Source organism: Petaurus breviceps, unplaced genomic scaffold (assembly GCF_028583685.1).
Source record: "Petaurus breviceps papuanus isolate PSGF00001 unplaced genomic scaffold, PetGlider_PUasm1.0 37, whole genome shotgun sequence".
In the NCBI taxonomy this organism is placed as follows: Eukaryota; Metazoa; Chordata; class Mammalia; order Diprotodontia; family Petauridae; genus Petaurus; species Petaurus breviceps.
The window spans coordinates 109,516,909-109,537,433 of NW_027186296.1; the positions used below are offsets into that span (position 1 = coordinate 109,516,909).

At 40.8% G+C, this 20,525-nt stretch overlaps 1 protein-coding gene across 18 annotated transcripts in view; it reads right to left on the reverse strand.

The window, feature by feature from the left end:
- SORBS1 (sorbin and SH3 domain containing 1) overlaps positions 1-20,525 on the reverse strand; it is a 149,608-nt gene that overhangs the window by 67,039 nt on the left and 62,044 nt on the right. For 10 of the 18 annotated variants that reach the window (XM_069099294.1, XM_069099291.1, XM_069099290.1 and 7 more), the window contains 2 exons: positions 7,328-7,375; positions 7,083-7,212 (listed from right to left, as the gene is read on the reverse strand). In XM_069099294.1, coding sequence (XP_068955395.1) covers positions 7,083-7,212; positions 7,328-7,375 — 178 coding nt within the window. Of the gene's footprint in view, positions 1-7,082; positions 7,213-7,327; positions 7,376-18,020; positions 18,084-18,448; positions 18,524-20,525 lie in introns of all 18 variants that reach the window. The other 8 variants (XM_069099293.1, XM_069099292.1, XM_069099287.1 and 5 more) reach the window with 2 other exon arrangements.

The window sequence follows — 20,525 nt, forward strand, 5'->3', positions numbered from 1 at the left end:
ATGACATCATAAACATATATAATTTATATCTGAATGCCATATGGTTGTACACCTATATATGTAGATAAACAATGTCTACATGTATGCCAGATTTATATATGTAGATTTATATCAATATGTAAAATAAATTATTTGCTGATATAGATGTGTGTATATTGATCTCTATCCGAATATATAGGTATTTTAAGACCAGATCAGAGAATTCATTGATAAAGGGAACTCTCTCTACTAATGTAGACTGGTACCTTCTCTTTAATTAATAGAGAACTGCATGTAGCATCAAGAAGTTATGATTCTAGAACTGTAAAAATAGCATGAATCAGAGGCAAGGCTTGAACCATGGTCTTCCATACTTCCAGTCTCATTATCCACTGTACCATACTGCCTCCGATATGTAATATATGTTCTCTGAACTGATGAAATCACAGGTCTATCTAGACAAAAACCAAAAAAGTATGAAGAGATATTTCTTTAGTGCTTTATATAGCTTTTTCTTCACAACAACACCATGAGGTCAGTAGTGTGAATATTATTATGCCCATTTTACAGATGAGAAAGGAGGTTGATTTTGAGAAAGGAATAGGCTAGCTTTAAAATATCCTTTAGTCAATAAATATCAATGGATATCTACCTCATTGTGTATTGTGTGTGCACAGTGCAAAGCACTGTGTTAGGTATAGTATAGTAGACAAAGCTGTACATGACAGTCACTGCCCTCAATAAGTCTGCAGGTAGATAAACCTAAATATCATAGTATAAGGCAGATTGTGATCAGGTCCACATGAAGGATCAAACCAGGAGTGGCTGATGGGAAGAAGAGAAGATCAGGGGAAGCAGCTAGAGGAGGTGCCATTTGATCTGCACCTTGAAAGATCGGTAGGATTTTATTAGGGGAAGTGATGCTAATAGACTGGACAGGGAGAAGAGTCTGGAGGCAGGAAAACTAGCTAGGTGACTCTCAAAGTACTCCAGGCAAGAGACGAGACTTGGCTGGGGGAAAGTAGGGGTAGGAAGGCAGTAACAGATGTCAGGGATACTGCCAAGGCAAAACTGATAGGGCTTGCTGATTGATGAGGCGCAAAGAGGGTAGATGGAGCCACAATCATTCTGAGGTCTGGCGCTTGGGTGACTGGAAGAATGGTGGTGCCCAAAACAGAAATAAGTCAGGAAAAACTGGCTTGTGGAGTAAGATTTGTTTGAGACATAAGGAGTTTGAGGCAGTGGACATCCAACTGGAAGTGTTTCTCACCTGAGATACATTCACTGTCTGTGGTTGTATAAACCCTTATTAATGATCTCTCTTCTACTGTGGAATTTGGAGAAATCCACAGAAATGTCTTTTAGCAAACGCTTATTGAAGGTACAGTATATACAAGGTACTCAGACACTAAGAAGTATAAGATTATATGATGAGAGATTGAGAGTTGGATGGCCCTAAAAGGACATTGAGTTCAAACCTTTAATTTTACAAAAGAGGAAACTGAAGCCCAAGAAGGCTAAGTATTTGCCCAAGGTAATACAGCTAGTGGCTGTGGTGAGATTCAGACCTAGGTCTTCTTTCCTCCAAATCCAATACTCTATCCACTACAGAATAATCGCTACCCTTCAAGAATTGGTCCTTTAAGGATGGTTAAGATTCATAAAGGTGGAGAGGAAAGAAACAAACATTTCAGGTGAAGGGGATAGCATGAGCAAATGGATGGAGGCATACAGATGCAGAAAAAGCTTGGTCTGCTTTTGGTTGGGCAGGATATAGCACTTCATTCTTTCACACTAAAAAGAAAGGTGTGACCTGTATATCACTTTCTCTTTCTGGAAAGTAAAATATATTTGGGGTCATCAGTGGAGGAGACATCCAGCTTGACATGGGACGAAGGAGCTGTATGTTTGGAAGGAACTGGGTAAACTGAGAGTTTACAAAGTCACAGAACTTCAGAGTTGGGAGGGTCCTCACTGGCCACCTAGTTCAGACCTTACCTAAAAAAAGAATCCTTCTGTCTTGTAGTCTCTGTCTTAAGACCTCCAAGGTGGGGAAAAACTACTATATCTTGAAGCAGTCAATTCTACCGTGGGACAGTTCTGATTTTTAGGAAATCCTTCCTTATTTCAAACCCTAAACCCAATGTCAAACATGTGGTGTGAGGGACATGGGGACATTTCTCAACTCTCCCTTAACTTTACTTTTATTTTAGCAGTAGACTCAGGGCTCATAGTAGAGACCTATACCAGAGGTCTGACTTTCGAGCTACTTCCCTCTCTGGACCACAGTTTTCTCATCTATAAAATGAGGAAGTTAGACTGTGTGATCTCTAAAAGCCACACCACTTCTAAATCTATGACCTTATGAGCCTACGGTATCCTGGGACAAACTAGGCTAGGACTCAGGTTTTGCCCAATGGAAAGAAATTTCAAAAGCTTATATAGTCTATCTAATATGGTTCCTTTAAGTTCAATTTCCTGAGTTGGAGTGGATTGTACCTTTTTTCAAACTGGAATAAAACCAAGGTATTAAGAAAGGACTGGATTTGCAGCAAGGCCTGTGATTTGATTTTCACCAGTCAATTGTTTAGTTATGGCAAAACATATGGGTATTTGTCATTCATCACTCATGCTGATAGAGCAAGACATCCCAGGAAGATTCTGGGATCATAGAAACAAAGAGTGTGTTCCTAAAAATTGCATTATAAAAGAAATTATGTTTTCTCAAAAGAACAATAATTAGGGGTCATTTTCTGACCAAGGAAGGACTTGGAATCAAGTAGATCACAGACATGACCAATGATAGGCAATAAAAGCAAATAAACAATAACTAGAAATATCCAGAACCATTTGAAATAGAAGTATGAGCCAAGTCCCATAAAATAGATTGTACATGTGGATAATACGGGAACCCCAAATGTGCCATGAATACAGTAATGAAAAAAAAATACAACTTTGCTATATCATAAATTTGGCTCAAAATGTGTATGCTAGCTATTAAACATTGATTAAACATTTAATTAACAATAATATTGCTTGCCTTCTTAGGATTTAGAAGGGCTTTGGGGGGATGATTTAGATGGCCCAGGTGTCTTTAAAAAGCTGTCCAAGGAATTCTGAACTGATGCCTTCTTTTCTCTTGATAAAATTCCCTGTAGTAAGCAGAGGCATTCAAAATCATTCCATTGACCTTAGAGCTAAGCTGAAAGTAGTAGGTGCTCAATAAATATTCACTGTTGATGATGAGAATAATGATAATGGAGGTAGGTGGTGCTGTCTCTCTCACTGAAAAGCATTTTTTTAAATGTGCTGATAATTCTCTCCTATATTCTCTTCAACCTCCCCAATATCTTCAAAGTTACAAAAACAGCCGCTCAGTATCAGGTGCAAATAATGCCATCGGAAAGTGAGAAGGGCTGTTCTGTCACTAGGTCTCATCATTTACTGCCCCAGGACCTACTTGGCACTTAACTGATGTCATATTAGAGCACCTGACACTTTACTAGAAAACAACAATAATAATTTAACCACCAGATCACTAGCCTGGATTTTTTTCTACAAAAGAACTTCAAAGCACTACTCAGAGAATTACAAAGAGGATTATGAGAGGATCCTGACTCCCTGTGTTCAGATATTAATAGAAATTACAAGCAGTCTCAAAGAAGAGATGTGAATTCATCTGGGGATTTAATGAATAGGGACAGGGACTAGATGTGATGTGATTGCTTTATAAAAGTCCCAGGAGAGGAAACTCTCTCTACCAAAGCAGGTTGGCAGCTTCTCTCCAACTTAAAGTCTTAGAAAGTTGCCTAGAGTCCTGAGAGGCTTGCCCATGGTCAGACTGCCAGTATGGGTCAGAAGCAGAGCTTAAACCCAGATCTTCCCCACTTCTGGGGCAGCTCCCTATCCATTATATCACACTGCCTCTCTCTTAAATGACTGGGAGTAGAAAATAGTGCAATACAGAAGGGGAAGAGAACAACCTGTGAATATCTTTCATATCATGTGAATATCTTTCATATGAAATGAACCAGGCTGTTTCATGGATGACCATGTGGGTTTCTTCCCAAATAGCTCTGTATTCTGTTCCCTTAGTTTCAGGATTTGCCCTCAGATCTCTGTTCTTTTTGGATACTATTAACAACAGGAGTTAAATGTCTCATGGACTTGGGAGATTGGTCTTCCACAGCTTCCCAGTGGCTCAAAGACCTGTCCTGTTCCTTTTTGTGAAAGGTCTTCGGTGAGATCTAAGAAAGGCATCCAAATCGAATTATGTAATCTACTTGAAAACACAGATGAAGCACCCAATGTGATGTTTGCCTTTTTTTTGTCACTGCTTTGGGATGAGGTGTTACCACAGGGCTGGTGAACTTAACTGTGGCAGGTTGTTTAACGGTGTCTTGCTAGATTAAGACCCAAGTCTTATATGTGATGATCGGTCAGCGGTAGTGATCTCCTTCTGGAGTGGGAGTGGCATGATATGAAAAGCTCTTGGGTCTCACATTCTTCTAGATCAAGGATAATTAAGAGTGACACCTTCTCCAAGTAAATGGGTCTCAAGGGGATGTGACAACCTCTAGTAAACATGTTGTCTGTGGGCATATTTTAAACTTCACGGTTGGGCCATGGATGGCATAAAGAATAGGATCAAAGGCTTAGACTGGAAAGGATCCAAGATAAAATACAGCTCCCTTACTTTACAGGGATTTGCCCAGTATCATACAACTTTTAAGTAGTAGAAGTAGGAATTGAAACCATCTTAGAGGAGGCACTATGGTAGAGTAGAAAGACATGAACTTGGAGTTAAAAGACCCATTTTAGTTAAAAGACCTTATTTTACATGTATGACCTGAGCAAGTCACTTCAACTTTCTGGGCCCCAGTTTCCTTATCTTTATAATAAGATTATTGGAATAATATGGGGGTGATGAGCCCAATGGTCACTTCTAGGTCTATATCCATGATCCTATAATTTCAGGTTCAATGTCCCCTCCACACGGTCCTTTCCATGACTCCCAGTTGGGCATTCTTTCTCCTAGACCACAGTTGTTTTAGTTCTTTGCAGGTAAATGTGCTTGTCATAAAGATAGTACAACAGTGTCCTCACCACAGAATCTGGGCTCCATGAAAACAACTGTAGGGGAACCCTATGCTACCCCGTGCAAAACATGCCAACACAGAAGATATAAAGGAGTGAAGAAACAGAGCTCTCCTTCGTGTTGGACAGAGAAAAGTGAAAAGAATACTCTAGGCCTAGAGTTGGAAATACTTCAGATGTGGTCAGTCAAGTCTTCATTTATCTATGGCCTTATTAAGGGGGGGAGGTGGGAGAACACATGGTGGTCACTGCAAAGTAGCACTGCCCTCCTAGCTACTGTGGCATGAGGCATTCTGGGTACACAGCAAGGCCAAGGGGAAATGGCATGAGACTTTGTGATCATAATCTCTGGGTTAAAGGAAAGTAGACCCAATAGGACTTTTTCCAGAAAAAAAATAGGAATAGTCTCAGCTAAAATAAGGTATGGGCCTTTCATTTCACCCTGAAGGACTGTTTAACTAGCTCTTTAATTTCTTTGTATAGGCTCAAGGTTTAGATGAATAAAGCATTTTTTTTTTAAATTTTGGGAAAGAAACTACAGATGTCTGACAACTAAGAATTTCAACTGCCTGGAAATAAAGTAAGTAAAGAATTTACTAATGGGCGACACCAAAAGTCACTTTGCTCTCAAAGAATGAATGTATGTGAGAGGGAGCATGTTACCAAAACCAGGAACTCTGGGGAAATCGAGCTGTGAGAGCACGAAGGCAGCAGCTAATATCACCACAGCCCTGATGAAGGCACCATCTTTGCTCCTCTTCTTGAGTTGACTATAAAAGCAGCATATGGACAGAAGGCAGCCAGGGGCAAACCCAGGCCTCTGTCCTGATGTTCCTGAAGCCAATCCTTACAGCATATCTAGTGTCTAAATGTCTTGCTAGGAAGGAGAGAGCACGAGAACCACGTGAGATTGCAAAATGATGCAATTCTGGATGATTTGGGGTATCATTAGCTACAAGATTTTCTCTTTCTATCTATCTTTGTGTTCCTTAATGCTATGTGTGTTTCTGGGGAAACTTTGTTCACTGGGTTGTGCTGAAAACTGCTTAAGATCTTGGTCAAAGGGTACACCAAAGGACTGAGTCATCACCAAGGTGACTACTCTGTCACAAGGTGAGAAAAAGTTGTGTATTTGACAACGGCTGACAACTTCCTTTTTGTATGTGCCTATGTGAAAGATTAGGGGGAGGGGAGAGGGAGGAAGACAAGGTGGGGGCAGAGAAAGAGAGAGAGAGAGAGAGAGAGAGAGAGAGAGAGAGAGAGAGAGAGATTGTGTGTTTTTGTGGTTTGGGGGAGTTTGGAAGAGAGACAGTCAAATACCTGGACTGTGGGATGGAAGAAACCCCACCCCACCCCTTATATTTCAGCATGTTCATGGTATGTTTAGGACTGAAAAGGTCTAAACACATGGTACAGGACATTATGCAGAAAAAGTGAGTCCCTCATTTCATAAATTAATAGTTGGCTAACATCAGCATTAGAACAAAAGTCAAGCCTTTTGCTAAAGGTGCCATTTCCTTTAAAAATTCAAATCCAATCTGGGCCCTCAGTCCTTCCAGCCTATGAACTAAATATTAAAATGTATTCAATCTCATAGCTAAAACTTCTCTCATGAAAAGGGGAAAGGAATCTTTTTAGGGTATCAGCTCTCAAAGGTTGAAATCACATCATGACCTGAAGGCAAAAGGTTCATTTTGTCCTTGATGGGACAGAGGGCTGAGTCAGTCTGTCTCATCATTCTCTGCATGAAATTACGAAATCTTTTATTGCTGTATTACCAGAGCATGTTAGTGCTCTGGAACTTGGAAAGAGAGGACTGGTGATTTCTTTGGCTCAGACTCAAGAAGCTGGCATGAATCTGGCCCTTTTGGAGGCCCTTCTACCAGAAATGCCCAGTAAATCTTCCTGCCTGACTGGTGCCTGGCATGCAGCAGATTTTCAATAGACATTTGATGATGATGATGGCAATGGTGATGAGAATGATGATTAAAACAAAGAAGAAATACCTTTCCGGGCTTGATTTCAAAGACGTAGAGCGGGAAGGTAGGGGCAGTGTGGCGGACCTCTTGACCACCTTCTCCGAGTCGATATATTCCATCTCACTTTTTGAACGAGGCACTGAAAAGGGGATTCTTGCTATGGGGGGAAAGAAAAGGGTAACGACTCAGTATGCCTCTTAGGTCCCCCAGCAAATCTGAGCAAGGAGGACATCCTCCCCCCACCCTCCACTGAGCAGTTTTAGGACACTTACAGTCTTCAGAATATGAGTATCGAGGGGAGTAGAGCTCTGAATCATCATCTGGGAAACAAAACAAAGTATAACTAGGTTAAAAGCTAGTGAGGTAAAAGAATCCATCTGATAAAAAAAAACAAACAAACCAGCTTGCTTTCAACTGCATCCTGACATGCCAAAAAAACCAAAGCAAAAGGAAAGGGGTTTAATATCGAAAGCTTCACTAAGGGAACAGATGAGATGTTTGTATGCAGACATATGAGACTGGAACACCACCCCCTGAAACCCCACTCTGAAGGCTGGAGGGATGCCTGTGGTATAAGTTAAGAGGTGACTGTAACCAGCACCTGAAGGACAAGTGGGGAGAGCCTCTTCTGCTGATTCAGTCAAGTCAAGCTTCCTGGTCTGGCTATATATAATTCCAGGGTCAATAAATGGGAAGCCAAGGAGGAAAAAGACTCAAGAGGTACCTCTGTCCACTTTTCCTTTGCTCTGCTGCCCTGTGTAACCCTAAGCATGAGCTTAGTACAGTTTCCACCTGCCCCAATTTGTCCATGTGATGCTGGTTCCACTCCTGGCTGTTTTCATAGGACCCCAAGGACCAGTTCATGACTCTTGCTACACTTCTGGCTAATGTGCTTCTGAGCCAAAATTAGGGAAAAGTTGAGTAAAAGGGAAAACTGGGCAATTGGGAGAAATAATTAAAATCGATCAGCATTTTTCTGAGCTAGAATTAGTCCAAAGGGGTGTGGCATTTGTAAGCTTCACATCCTGCTAAATACACCGACACTTCACAGAAGTGTGAGGTGTGAGGAAAATGCCAAACCTGAGAATGAACAGAATTCTTGTCTGAAATGCATTCCATTCTTTATGCCTAAAATGACCATAAGCCTCCCCTCTTCCCTGACAACTGTTCATCAAAATACCACTCCTCTAAGATTTGGAATAGAAATTCTCCATGGTTTCCCCTCCATACAAATATACAAATGCATGAAAAATACACGATCCCATTAACATGAGGGAACTCCCTGTGTGGGAATTCACCCCACCAAGGCCAATAGGACATAGTTCACAGTAAAAGCTGTTGTTCAGTTGTTTTGATTGTATTCAACTCTAATTTGGGGTTTCCTTGGCAGAGATACTGGAGTGGTTTGCCATTTCCTTTTTCAGCTCATTTTACAAAAGAGGAACTGAGGCTAACAGGGTTAAGTTACTTGCCTAGGGTCACCTAGTTAGTAAATGTCTGAGGCCAGATTTGAACTCAGGAAGATGAGTCTTTCTGACTCCAAGCTATCCACTGTGCCACCTAGCTGCCCTCATAGTATAAACAGATAAATTCTAAGCAGTTGCCTGAGTCTTAGATGGGCTGAATAACTTGCCCAGGGTCACACAGTTTAGTATCAGAAGCAGTATTTGAACCCAAGCTTTTTGTCACCCCAAGTCCAACCTTCTATCCATAGTACCACATTTCCAAGTATCAAACATCAAACACCAGCCTCAAGTGGAATTTCTTATGCCAGTGACTTACCAAAAGAGCTAATGCTTATTGTGGGTATATGCTAAGCATTTGTTTGGTTCCACTGTCTACACTAGTGATTCTTCAGCTGTTATGGGGTTACAGCCTCATATTCTGGTCTCATTTGATGTGGGCTCAACTACTCTTCTTAAGAAGGCTATAAGGATATATATTTATTTTTCTAATTAAAGTGCCATAAAAACATTACTTATTTATTGAGGATTTTATGAGTCTCTTTGGAATAACCAGCGCTGCTACATGGCTATTACAAAGACAGGATTAGGAATGAGTGGCCCATAAAAAGCATGAAGTTATCAGAAATGAGGAATGGGGTAAGTGTCGAGAGAATACATTTGCATAATCATTCCCAGCATTAGTAAAAATGATTATGCATGTAATGATTACATTTATCTTGAGCCTTTACATTTATTAAAATAATTTTTTTTTACTCTTGAAACAATGGCATTTTTCTAATTTTTTTTCCCTAAGGTTCTAATCTCATCACCACTACTTATATTATAGACCTGGGAGAAGAAAGGGCAGGGAGAGAGGAACAAAGGCTAAGGTTTTGGGACAAACACACACTCATACACACACACACACACACACAATTAGGAGAATAGAAAAAGATAACATGTAGCGACAGAAACAGTCTGACACAGAGGGAGAAGGTAGGAAGAAGGAGACCCAAAGGAGGAGAGAAGGCTTTAGAGGGCCAGTTAGATCCTGAGAACTATCTAATAACACACTAAGAGGTAAGGGGATTGGACTGAAAAAAGGAAGATTCTTAGTAATGGAAGTCTTAAGGAGATAATAAAAATTGAGGACCAGGGATTCAGTGAGGGTGAGGGATTATCCCCCCCAAAGGAATAAAAGGGGATGAACACGAGTAAAAGGACATTGAATGAGACAAACGTATTCCCAGGCCCCCAAAGGGTAAGGAAGAGAGAGACTCACCATCCCTCGAACTCTCTCCTCCCTCCTCCTGCTGCTCCAGTGAAAGTAGGAGAAAGATCCCAACTCTCACCTCTGTCCAGCAGAACAGACTAAGCCTCTTCCGCTTCCCTTGCTAAGAGCTCCTAAGGGAATTTTTGTTAGGAGGGCAAAGGTGGCAAAGTTCTGAATAGATCAACACCTCCTCTGGGTTTTTCTGTACTTTGGGGGCAGGAGGAGGGTAGGAGGCCCAGATCTGGCCCAGTATATGCCCAGTAGTCCACCAGGCAACTAAAATTCCATTCTTAGAAATTCTGTAGAGATGACAGAGGCTTATTTTAATTCAAATCTGGATATTCCTGGGGAAAAAAAATCAATCACTAATAACCCATCAAGGTACACTTCCTATCTAGGAATAGAAGAGAAGAATTTTCTACCTCATTTCATCATGAGACAATTTAATAATCAGCAATAATCTCAGGTAGTTCCAGATTGCCTTCATTCCCTATAGGTATATCCCTGGTGTTAGGCAGGAAAAAAAAATGGGGTGGAAGGAGATGTTGGGGAGGATAAACAGCGCCAAAGAATATAAACAAATTCTCAAGGCCACCACTCACTTGGCCAGGCTCCCAGAAGAGACAGGGGCTAGATGAGGAATGACAATGAATGCGAGCTTGCCTTGACTAACAGAAAGCAGGGGAAGAAGAATATTCTTGAAATGCCAAATTGATAGCACACACTCCATTTAGCATTCTACTCTGAGCTCTCATTATGTCATGGAAGTGACTACATTCTTGAAAGATGCAAAAAGTTTCAGTGAATGAAAGAATGAGTGGGTGATGCAGTGGAAAGGGGTTGAATTTGGAGTTAGAGGACCTGGGCTTGAATACTGGTCTAGGACTGTGTTTCCCACCAGTGAAATGGAGAGGGAGACCTATATGATGCTTTCCAGTTCCTGTTCCTAAATTCTATGATCCTGAATATGGGCCTTGCTTGGGGTTATAACCTGACAACCAGGTTTACAGGGGCTCATCTTCATGCTGACAGCCAGGGGATGAATTACTTCTGCTCCCAGAGTACCCTGAGAGGTCTGGAGGAGTCAGGCTTGGTATTGGTAGCTGTGCCCAGATGGAGGATTTCTGAAGCACAGGAAGAGTATTGACAGAAGATCTTTTCGAGTCCCTTGTTCATTCAATGATTCACAGAAGTTCATAATGTCTTCTAATGCTCCCAAAGTCATTGATTTAGCTTTGTTGTTTTTGAATAATTTAGCTGCTTATGTGCCGGACTGGGAATCAGAAAGACATGAGTTCAAATCTTAGCTCAGACTTAACAAGCTGGGTAGCCTTTGGTAAGTTGCTCCCTCAGTCTCAGTTTCTTTATCTGTAAAATGTAGATAGGAATAGCACCTACATCAATAGTTACGGAGATCAAATAGGATAACATATGTCAAGAACTCTGAAATCCTTAAAGGATTAAATTAATGCTAGCTATTAATAATAATCTCTCAAGGGAAGCTATTTATAGATGTAAATACAGGTCTCATATAATGGAATAAATTAGTTACAGTAAAATTATTATACCAATAATCTGTTATAACATTACACTATATTGTTATTATTATATTGTAATAATTATAGCTCACATTTATGTAGCTCTTTAAAAGCCTTCAAAGTGTTTTAGGACAGGCAGCAAGGAGAGTGGATTAGAGGACTGGTCTGACTCTAAGCAAGTCATTTAACATCTCAGTAGAGTAGATGCCCATCTGCACTGGTCAAGGAAGTTACCTTCCAGAATTCCCCATATTAAAAAAAAAACCCACCATAGGTAAAGTTTCCCCAAAATGTGGGGAATTATATACTTACCTCGCCTAAGGTTCACAAAAACCCTTGTGAGGTAGATGTATTATTATTACCATTTAATAGATGAGGAAACTGAGGCTTAGGAAAGCTAAATTATGACTGGCCCCATGATCATGAAACTAGTAAACATCCAGGGGCCATCGTGCTGACCTTCATCTCACCATTGGACCTAGATGGCTCCAGAGGAGAGAATGAGGCTGGTGACTTTGCACAGCCCTCCCTCATTTAAATCCAATTCATATGTAAGTTGCAATATCACTTCCCTGATGTCATGGTCCTCTTTGACAATGAAGGACAAACAACAGTAAATGTTCAAGTTGGGATTTAAACCTAAGTCTTTCTGATTCCAAGTCTTCATATTTTTGTTGAGCAAATCCTGCCTTTCGTTGACTTTCATCACAAAACAGGTGCATTTGATGTACAAAAATGCTGCCTGCTAGAGGTAGTGAATGCTCATTTAGCAATAAAATTATTCGACATTTGGATGGCACCTAATTTAGTTAGTCCAACTTCATTTTACAAACAAGAAAACTGAGGTCTAATGAATGCCTTGACTAATGCACACAGATACCAAGAACCAGGATTTAAACCCAGTTCCGTATGAAATCTAATATGCCACTTGTCTAGTTCTTTCAGTCTTGTCCAACTCTTTTTAGCTCCATTTGGGGTTTTCTTGGCAAAGACACTGGCGTGATTTGCCATTTCCTTCTCTACCTCATTTTACAGATAAGGAAACTGAGACTTACCCCAGGGTCACACAGGTAGTATGTGTCTGAGGCTGGATTTGAACTCATGAAGAGGAGTCTTCCTGACTCTTCCTGCCCAGCACGCTATTCATTATGCCACCTAGCTGCAGCATTTCTTTATGATGAGCTATGCCTATGAACGAATTAGAATCCATTCCAGATATCACCTTTGTTAGATAATGTTTTTCTTGCCATTAACATCCTCTAATAAGCCTGACTGAAATGGTAACCTCTGTGACTGTGGTCTCTTGGACCTTTTCTCAATTCTCGTTCTTCTTGACTTCTTTGTAGCCCTTGACTCTGATGATCATCCTCTTTTCCTTGATATTTATTCAGGTCATGCCTGCTAATGGTGGGTGTCCCACAGAACTCTGTCCTGAGCTCTCTTCTCTCCTTCACTTGGTGATTTCATCAGCTCCCATGGATTCAATTATCATTTCAAGGCTCATGATTTTCTAACCTGCTTATCCAGCTTTAACCTCTCCACTGACCTCCAGTGTTGAATCTCCGAATGCCTTTTAGACATCTCAAATTGGATGCACCATAGACATTTTAAACTCAATCCGTCTAAAACTGAACCCATTATCTTTCCCCCAAACCCTTCCCTCTTCCACACTTCTCTTACTGGTGAAGGAATCTGCATCCTCTCAGTCACTCAGGCTTGCTAACTTGGTGTCATGTCTTTCTCACTCTCTATTAGTCAATCTGTTGACACTTTGTAATATTTCTTATATACTTCCCCTTCTTTCCTAACACTGCTAGTTCCCTGGTGCAGGCCCTTATCACCTTGGCTTGCTCTCCCACCCCCAAGTCTCTCCTCATGCCACTCAGCAGCCAAAGTCATCTTCTAGGACGCAATTTGGATGTCACCCCCTCACTCAATAAATCCCAGTGACTCCCTATCAACTACATCAAACTCAATTTGTTCAAAGTCTTCCATACCCTGCTCCTCCCACTCCAGTCTTATACCTTATACCTCCTCCATGTAGTTTGTGATCCAGTGCCACGGGTCTCCTGGCTGTTCCCTACACAAGACACTCCATCTGTCTACTCAGGCATTTTCCCTGTTGGTCCCCCAGACCCGGCTTGTTCTCTCTCCTGGTCTCTGCCTCCTGGTTTCCTTGAAGTCCCCTATCTCAATCCCTTTAATCCTGTAAAGAGCTTGTTTGTACATAGTTATATTGTGAGCTCCTTGAGGGCAGGGACAATATTTTGCCTTTCTTTGTATGCCTAGAACTCAGCACAGTGGCCTTCACAACAGTGCTGATGTCTCAGACACTTAATAGCTATGTGACCCTGAGCAAGTCACTTAACCCTGATTGCCTCTGTTTCCTCATCTGTAAAATGAGCTGGGGAAGGAAATGGCAAACCACTACTGTATCTTTGCCAAGAGAGCCCAGTGGCCTGCATGTAGTGGCCACTTTAATAAATCTATATTGACAGACCAGTCTTCAGAGATTCACTTGGCATCAGTTTGTTGACTGTAAAATGAATTCCTTAGATTAGATGAGATTGGAGGTCACTTCCAGCTCAATGTCCTATAAATCAAGGCTGTAGCTTGAGGAGGGTCGGACAATATCGACTCTAGCAATCTGTCAGCCACAGACAAACAGCAATGTGTAAGGATCACAAGAGTAACTGAGTAGATCTCAAGATGAGAGTAAAACTACTTGCAAAATGTTCACTTTAAAATGATGTTTTAAAGAAACTCTGTAGGTAAAAGAAAAGGATTTTTTAAGTATTATTTTTCAAGCATTTTTCCTCCCAACCCCTACACACTGAATGCTTACAACCTATATATTATATATATATATATATTTTTTTTTTTTTTTTGGTGGAATAGTCTTCCTCTTGTTAACAGGGAAGAGACAAGAACACAGTCCATTTCAAAATACCAAACAGGTGCCAAGAATTGCCAGGTGCCGGACTCAAGGGATTGCTTCAATCCTCTGGCTTCTTGAAAGAAAAAGGAGATTTAAATCTCATTAAGTCAGGCTTCCCTAAATCTAATTAGACTCCACCCAAGCTAGGCTGAGGTTCATTTTTGTATCTAGGAAAAATTAGAACCAAGATTATTCCCTATTCAGAATAAACTTTTCAAGCTATTTGGGAGTAAAAAGGTTACTTACAAATAGCATCATTGTAATGTAAATCTGGGCCAGCCTTGGGCTGGTGGGGCTTTGATATGCTAATCACGAATAATTCTGTTCTTCTCATCCAAGAGTGACCTCCAATTACAGTTTCTGCTTATAAGATACCTTCTCCACGCCAGGGAGACAAGTTCTAGAGTTTTCTAAAAGGGCTTTTGTTTCCAGGCCTAAAATGCTTTGATCCTAGGTTGGCAGTAACAACAAAGGGAAAACATGTTCACCAGAGCTCAGGAAGCCATTCCACCCTTGGTGGATTTTATCACAACTCACAGATAAGGCCAGAAACCACTTATTATTACTATAGAGACCCAGAGATGGGAACCTGAATATCTGGGAATAATAAATAGCATTTCTTTAAAATAGTCCATAAATCAGACGGGAAGGGCAGTTAGGTGGCACAGTAGCTAGAGTGTTCTGCTTGGGATCAGGAAGACTAATTTTCCTGAGTTCAAACCCAGCCTCAGAGACTTACTAGCTGTGTGACCCTGGGCAAGTCACTTAACCCTGTTTGCCTCAGATTCCCTCATCTGTAAAATGAAGGAGAAGGAAATGGCAAACCACTCCAGCATCTCTGCTAAGAAAACCCCAAATGGGGTCACAAAGAGTTGGACAGACTGAAACAATTGAACAACAATTTAAACAGGCCTTTCTCTAGTTTATCCAAATTAGGGAGGTTTCATTGGACATATTTTTCAGCAAGTCTGGTCCTAGATTCCTGGCCAGATGGATGTCTGTCTCCAGCTTAGAGAGCTCTCCAGGGACGTATATTTCCCAATAACTTGTTTTAAAAGTTCAACAATGTTTACTGGTGGAATATTTTTATGCCTAAATATTCATTTCTCACCTGGCTTCACTACTCTGGGACATCTCTGACCTTGCTGCCAAGCCCCAGGAAGGCCATTACTGGGTAAACCTCATCCTCTTGCAAGATTCCATTAGCCTTGGGACTCCACCCCATCATCACGCTCTGCTTCTCTGGGGGATGGAACCACAGATGCCCAAGCCTCCCTTTAAGGAGGAAACTCAGCTCAGAATACTTTCTCATTTCTCACCTGGGACCTCTGTGATTTCTCCATCATGCCCGAGAGATGGAAGTTCTTTGACTACAGACTGCTTTAGCACCCTGCCTTGGCACGCAGTAGGCCCTTAATAAATGTTTACTGTTTATTATATGACTATGACTATATCCTTTCTGCTGTAATATAACCTATTTATTCCTGTTTAATTTTCAGTGGACGTAATTATATTTCCAACCTACATTTATATGTGAGAAGTTGTTTCAGTTCCCTCAGCCATTCCCTCCTAAAGCCTGTTTCAAGCCTGTTTCTAGGGTTTTCTGGAGATGGCATCTGATATCAGGAGAACTTCTTGAATGAACACATTATATATACTCTGAACCACTGTTTTCAGGCAAACTGGGCTGACATTGGAGAGGATGAGTTGGCAACAGAAGACTAGAAATCAACTACAGATTGCAAAGTGACCTTCAAAGCCCCTAGCCAACATCCTTTCTTATTCAATCTTTTAATCTTTTCTGTTGTTGTTAATCTCACTGGAAACTCTCCAGATTTTCTACATCTTGCTCAAGTTGTGCAGCCCCAAACTGAGCATCCAGCTTTAGCAAAAACTAATAACATTTAGCAAGGTACCTAGCACAAAGCATGTGTGGGCTGGAGTAGAGCATGGCTGAAGGAATGAAGGAATGAATGAACTTGATCCATTCAATTTAAGAATACATAGAGAGGATTATCTGGGATGGTTAGCTCAACTGAGTGTGGGATCCATATCCATCCAGTGGGATCCAGTAAACATTAAAAACAACACAGAAAGAACCCTTTTCTTTGGTCATATACATCTCAACCCAAGTCACCTGGATGTTAGCTCCTAGTGATGGCACCAGAAATAACACCCTGCCACTCTACTTGCATACACATGAGCAGAACACCTTTCTCTGGTATATGCCCCGTTGTTATCCTTCCTTTATAAAACAGGGCTCTCTAGGATGCAATGCTACCCCAAGAGTAGGTTAAATCCTTGTGTATATTTACAGACTCTCAGAATTGGATGGGAAATCAAGAGATATAGTCCACCTTGTACTTCACTAAAACTCTCCTCTGTAATATCTCCCACATGTGGCCATCCAAGCCTCAGGTGAACCCCTCAAATGAGGGAGATGCCTAAACACCCCTAACACCTTCTCCCAGGCGGCCCGTTCCACTTTTGGAATTCCCTATCACAAATATATCTATATCTATCTATAAATATGTCTATATCTCTATATAAAGATAATCCTAGAAGTCGTACTAAAAGTCACATTCCTCATCCCCTTGATCACCACCCCAATATTTTGTCACTTTGGAAGATACCTCCACCCTTGAGGCCCCTTCCTCTGATTGGTGAGTTTTTAACTAGAATCTCCATCTGAGAAAGGAGTCAGGATGACTAGACATTACACTCCTCCTCTCCTAGCTTTCCTCCTGAATCTCCAGACTTCTTCATTTTGCCTCTGCATGAATACCGCTAACCACCTCCAGCCCTTTCCAGTTCCCTTTTATGTATTATTCTCCCCAGTAGAATATAAGCTCATTGAGGGCAGAGGGCTGCCTTTCTTTTTGCTTTTATTTGTATTCCCAGCGCTTAGCATAGTGTCTAGCTACAGGGGTGGGGAGCCCTCAGTCCCAAGGCCACATGTGGCCCTTTAGGTCCTCAAGTGTGGCCCTTTAACTGAATCCAAACTTCCTGAAGTAGATGGTAAAGTAGTATGGATTCAAAGGTTCACACTTGAGGACCTAGAGGGCCATGTATGGCCTCAAGGCCACAGGTTCCCCACTCCTGGTTTAGCACATTCTTCATATATGTTTTATCTTGGAAAAGTCCTTCCACACTCAGGATTCTCCTATTCTAACCCCAGAATATTTATTTTATGCATTTAAAAAACACCACTCCAAGAAGATACCTATAGGCTTTGCCAGACTGTCACAACACAAAGTTTAAGAACTGGTGCTTTAAAAACAAATGTGTGTCTGCCTTCTTGATGAGGGGAGAGGGGAAGGAGGGAGGAAGAGAATTTGGAATGCAAATTTTTTAAGAAACAAATATTAAAATTTGTTTTTATATGTAATTGGGGGAAAAATAAAATATCAAATTAAAAAAAAAAGATTCTACCTCTATGACTCACTTCCCAGTCACTCCCAAAGTCCCTGGCCCTAGGGTGATGGCCCCTATTCACTATCCCCCAGCAATAGCTTTATCATCCCAGATGTTCCAGGCATTCTTTGTTGGGCTACACAGCCTACCACATTAAAGAAACTGGATTAAAAACACAATCTAGGAAAATGCTTAGTTACACAGTCAGAGAGCAAGGAGAAAATGCTACAAAAACAAAGGTTAAAAGAGAAGCAAATCATTGGGATAGAGTCCCTTAGCAACCAGGAAAAGCCCAGAGAGAAAAATGAAAGGCACACCCGGCACAAGAAGAGGCCCCAAGATTTTCCCTTTAATTACCTTCTGATTTAGGACTAGGAGTGGATGCAGGAAACTGGTAGGTAGGAGAGTAAGGATTGTCTTCTGTAGCAGAGAAAAGCAGTGGATTTTTGAAACTATCCACCAGGAAGGAGAAATACTGACAATTCCTCTGTTGTCTATGTCAAGTAACTTTGTTATCTCTTTTAGTGTTATTAGAACACATGGGCATCACACATAAAAATAGATTAATGAGTTAGAAAGGATTCAGTCACCTTAGAGATCACATCATGCAGATGAGTGAAATAAAATTTTTGTCAACAGAAAAAAACTAAAAAAAATGTCAATTCTAAATGCCAAATTTTATTCCTAAAAATAATAAATAAATAAACAAATGAATAAAGCCCAGAACTATAAGAATTAATATAAGGAGCAGCAAACAGATATGCTTATGTCTAAGCTTATGGTACCTTCAGGTTTTTGCTGGATTTCAGGAAGTTCGGGGAATTTGTAGGTGGGGAAATAAGGGTTTTCTTCAGGAGTGTCTACATAGAGTTGCAAGTTTTAGAAAAAGAATAGAGGAAGATACAAGTGAAGAAAATGAGTGACTGAGAATCCGTACACATACAGTTCAGAAGATTCCTGGAATCGAATCAAGGAACACCCTCTATTTCAGTTGGTAAGAGCCCAAGAATCCTAAGTGCTCTTGGGGGAAAAATATCCAGTCCATTTGCCTGCATTATAGATATGCCCAAAGTGATGGTGAGAGAAATCCCAACTCCTATTATTAGTCAAGCAGTTTCAAACTTTTGCTGTGTTTGTAGGTTTCAAAATATAATCCCAAATAAATGATAGGTGATGAAAGAATTCAACATACAAATATACTTACATCACAGAAAATTTCATAAAGACATTCACTTTATAAATAAGGCAAATGACCAGATCCTCAATTTGCCAAATCTTGGATAGATCCTTATTGGGTGCTTTGTTCAGGGCCTTTCATTTTCGCTTGAGGTAATAGCACAGGGAATCAAAGAATCCCATTGGGATGGGTGAGCTGCCATCCAACACTCCATGTATTTCACACAACTATGATACTGCATCAGGGCAGTGGCACTGCCAGGCGGTAAGCAGAGATGTCAGGATAGATGCCAAGAGGCCATGACCACACCCACTGGTCTGCCTAACAGCCACTGGACTGGAAGTCCAGGAAACAAAATGACTTTGCTAATTGGTAAGGGAACTGTGATTGATAATGGAAGAACAAAGGGACAAAAACAACTAGCTACACCAAGGCTATACTTTAACATAAATACAGGACCTATTTGTCAACAGGATAAATTCTCATCAATTGGCATCTTGATAGGTAGAAATAGAGGGTGTCCTAAAAGTCTTAGTGTGGTTTAAAGCTAATTACAGTTTATTGAAGCTTAAAACTGCAGTAAGACTTTTGGGACACCTTAAATATCAAAATAAAGTACACTTGAGTTCACATTTAATATTGCATTTGCTAGTTATTAATGACATTGGCTCTTATAAGCAGATTAGTTCAAGGCCGTAGAGAAAATATTAATGTGAGATTCTAGCTCTTATATGCACTAATCGACAGAAAAGCTTTCTTGGTGTCTGACAATGCCATCAATGTCATGGATGTAGACTCGATTTAGTTATATGGAGCAGGGATATAGAATGGCCAGCATTTGGAGGAACTCATATTACCTCCCACTGGGAAAGAAGGTGCATTCCTGCCTGTCATCTTTTTTAAAAACACATGAGAAAATATGGCAAAGATTTGGAAAGGTTCTGCATATGGCGCCATGCTGGGCTTCTCTCAGCAGGCTGTCTATCAGTCAGCATTTCAGGGTGTGATTGGACTTGGAAGTGGATCTTCTCCAACTGGAGTGTGCTCCTAGTATGAGTGAGTGTATTCTGCTGTGTGAACCCAAGTCTGGTTCTTGAGGCGATTTGCCAAAAACCATTTCCCAGGCTGAGATAATTATAATTAAGAATACCGGTGATAACAATACCAACTTCCATCTGTATCATGCTTTCTGAAGTACTTGATCACAAATTCAAACATAGGTCCCCAGGAGGAATAGTGGGCAGTATGTTCAACTTGTAGTAAATAAGATGGGGGTTTAAAATTCCTAACTTTGTGAATCCAGGTAACTCAACCTTTCTGAACCTCAGTTTCCCGATCTGAAAAAAACAAGGGTATAATACTGGGTGTCCCAAAAGTCTTAGTGCAGTTTTAGGTATCAAAACTTAAAGTCACATTAAGGTTTTGGGAACACCCAGTCCTTGTAGTGCTTACCTCCCAGGGGTAGTTGAGGTTCAAACAAGATAAGGTGGCCAAAGCACTTGGTATCCTTTAAAACACTATATGAATAGGAATAGAGACTGGACCTGTAATTTCATTAACATAGCGAATTTTCTCTACCAAAATAGTTTGGTATCTTCTCTGTCATTCATAGTCACCAGTGAATGGCTAAGAACATCAGATGATTTGTCTGAAGGTCACAAAGTCAGTATTTGTTCACATCAAGG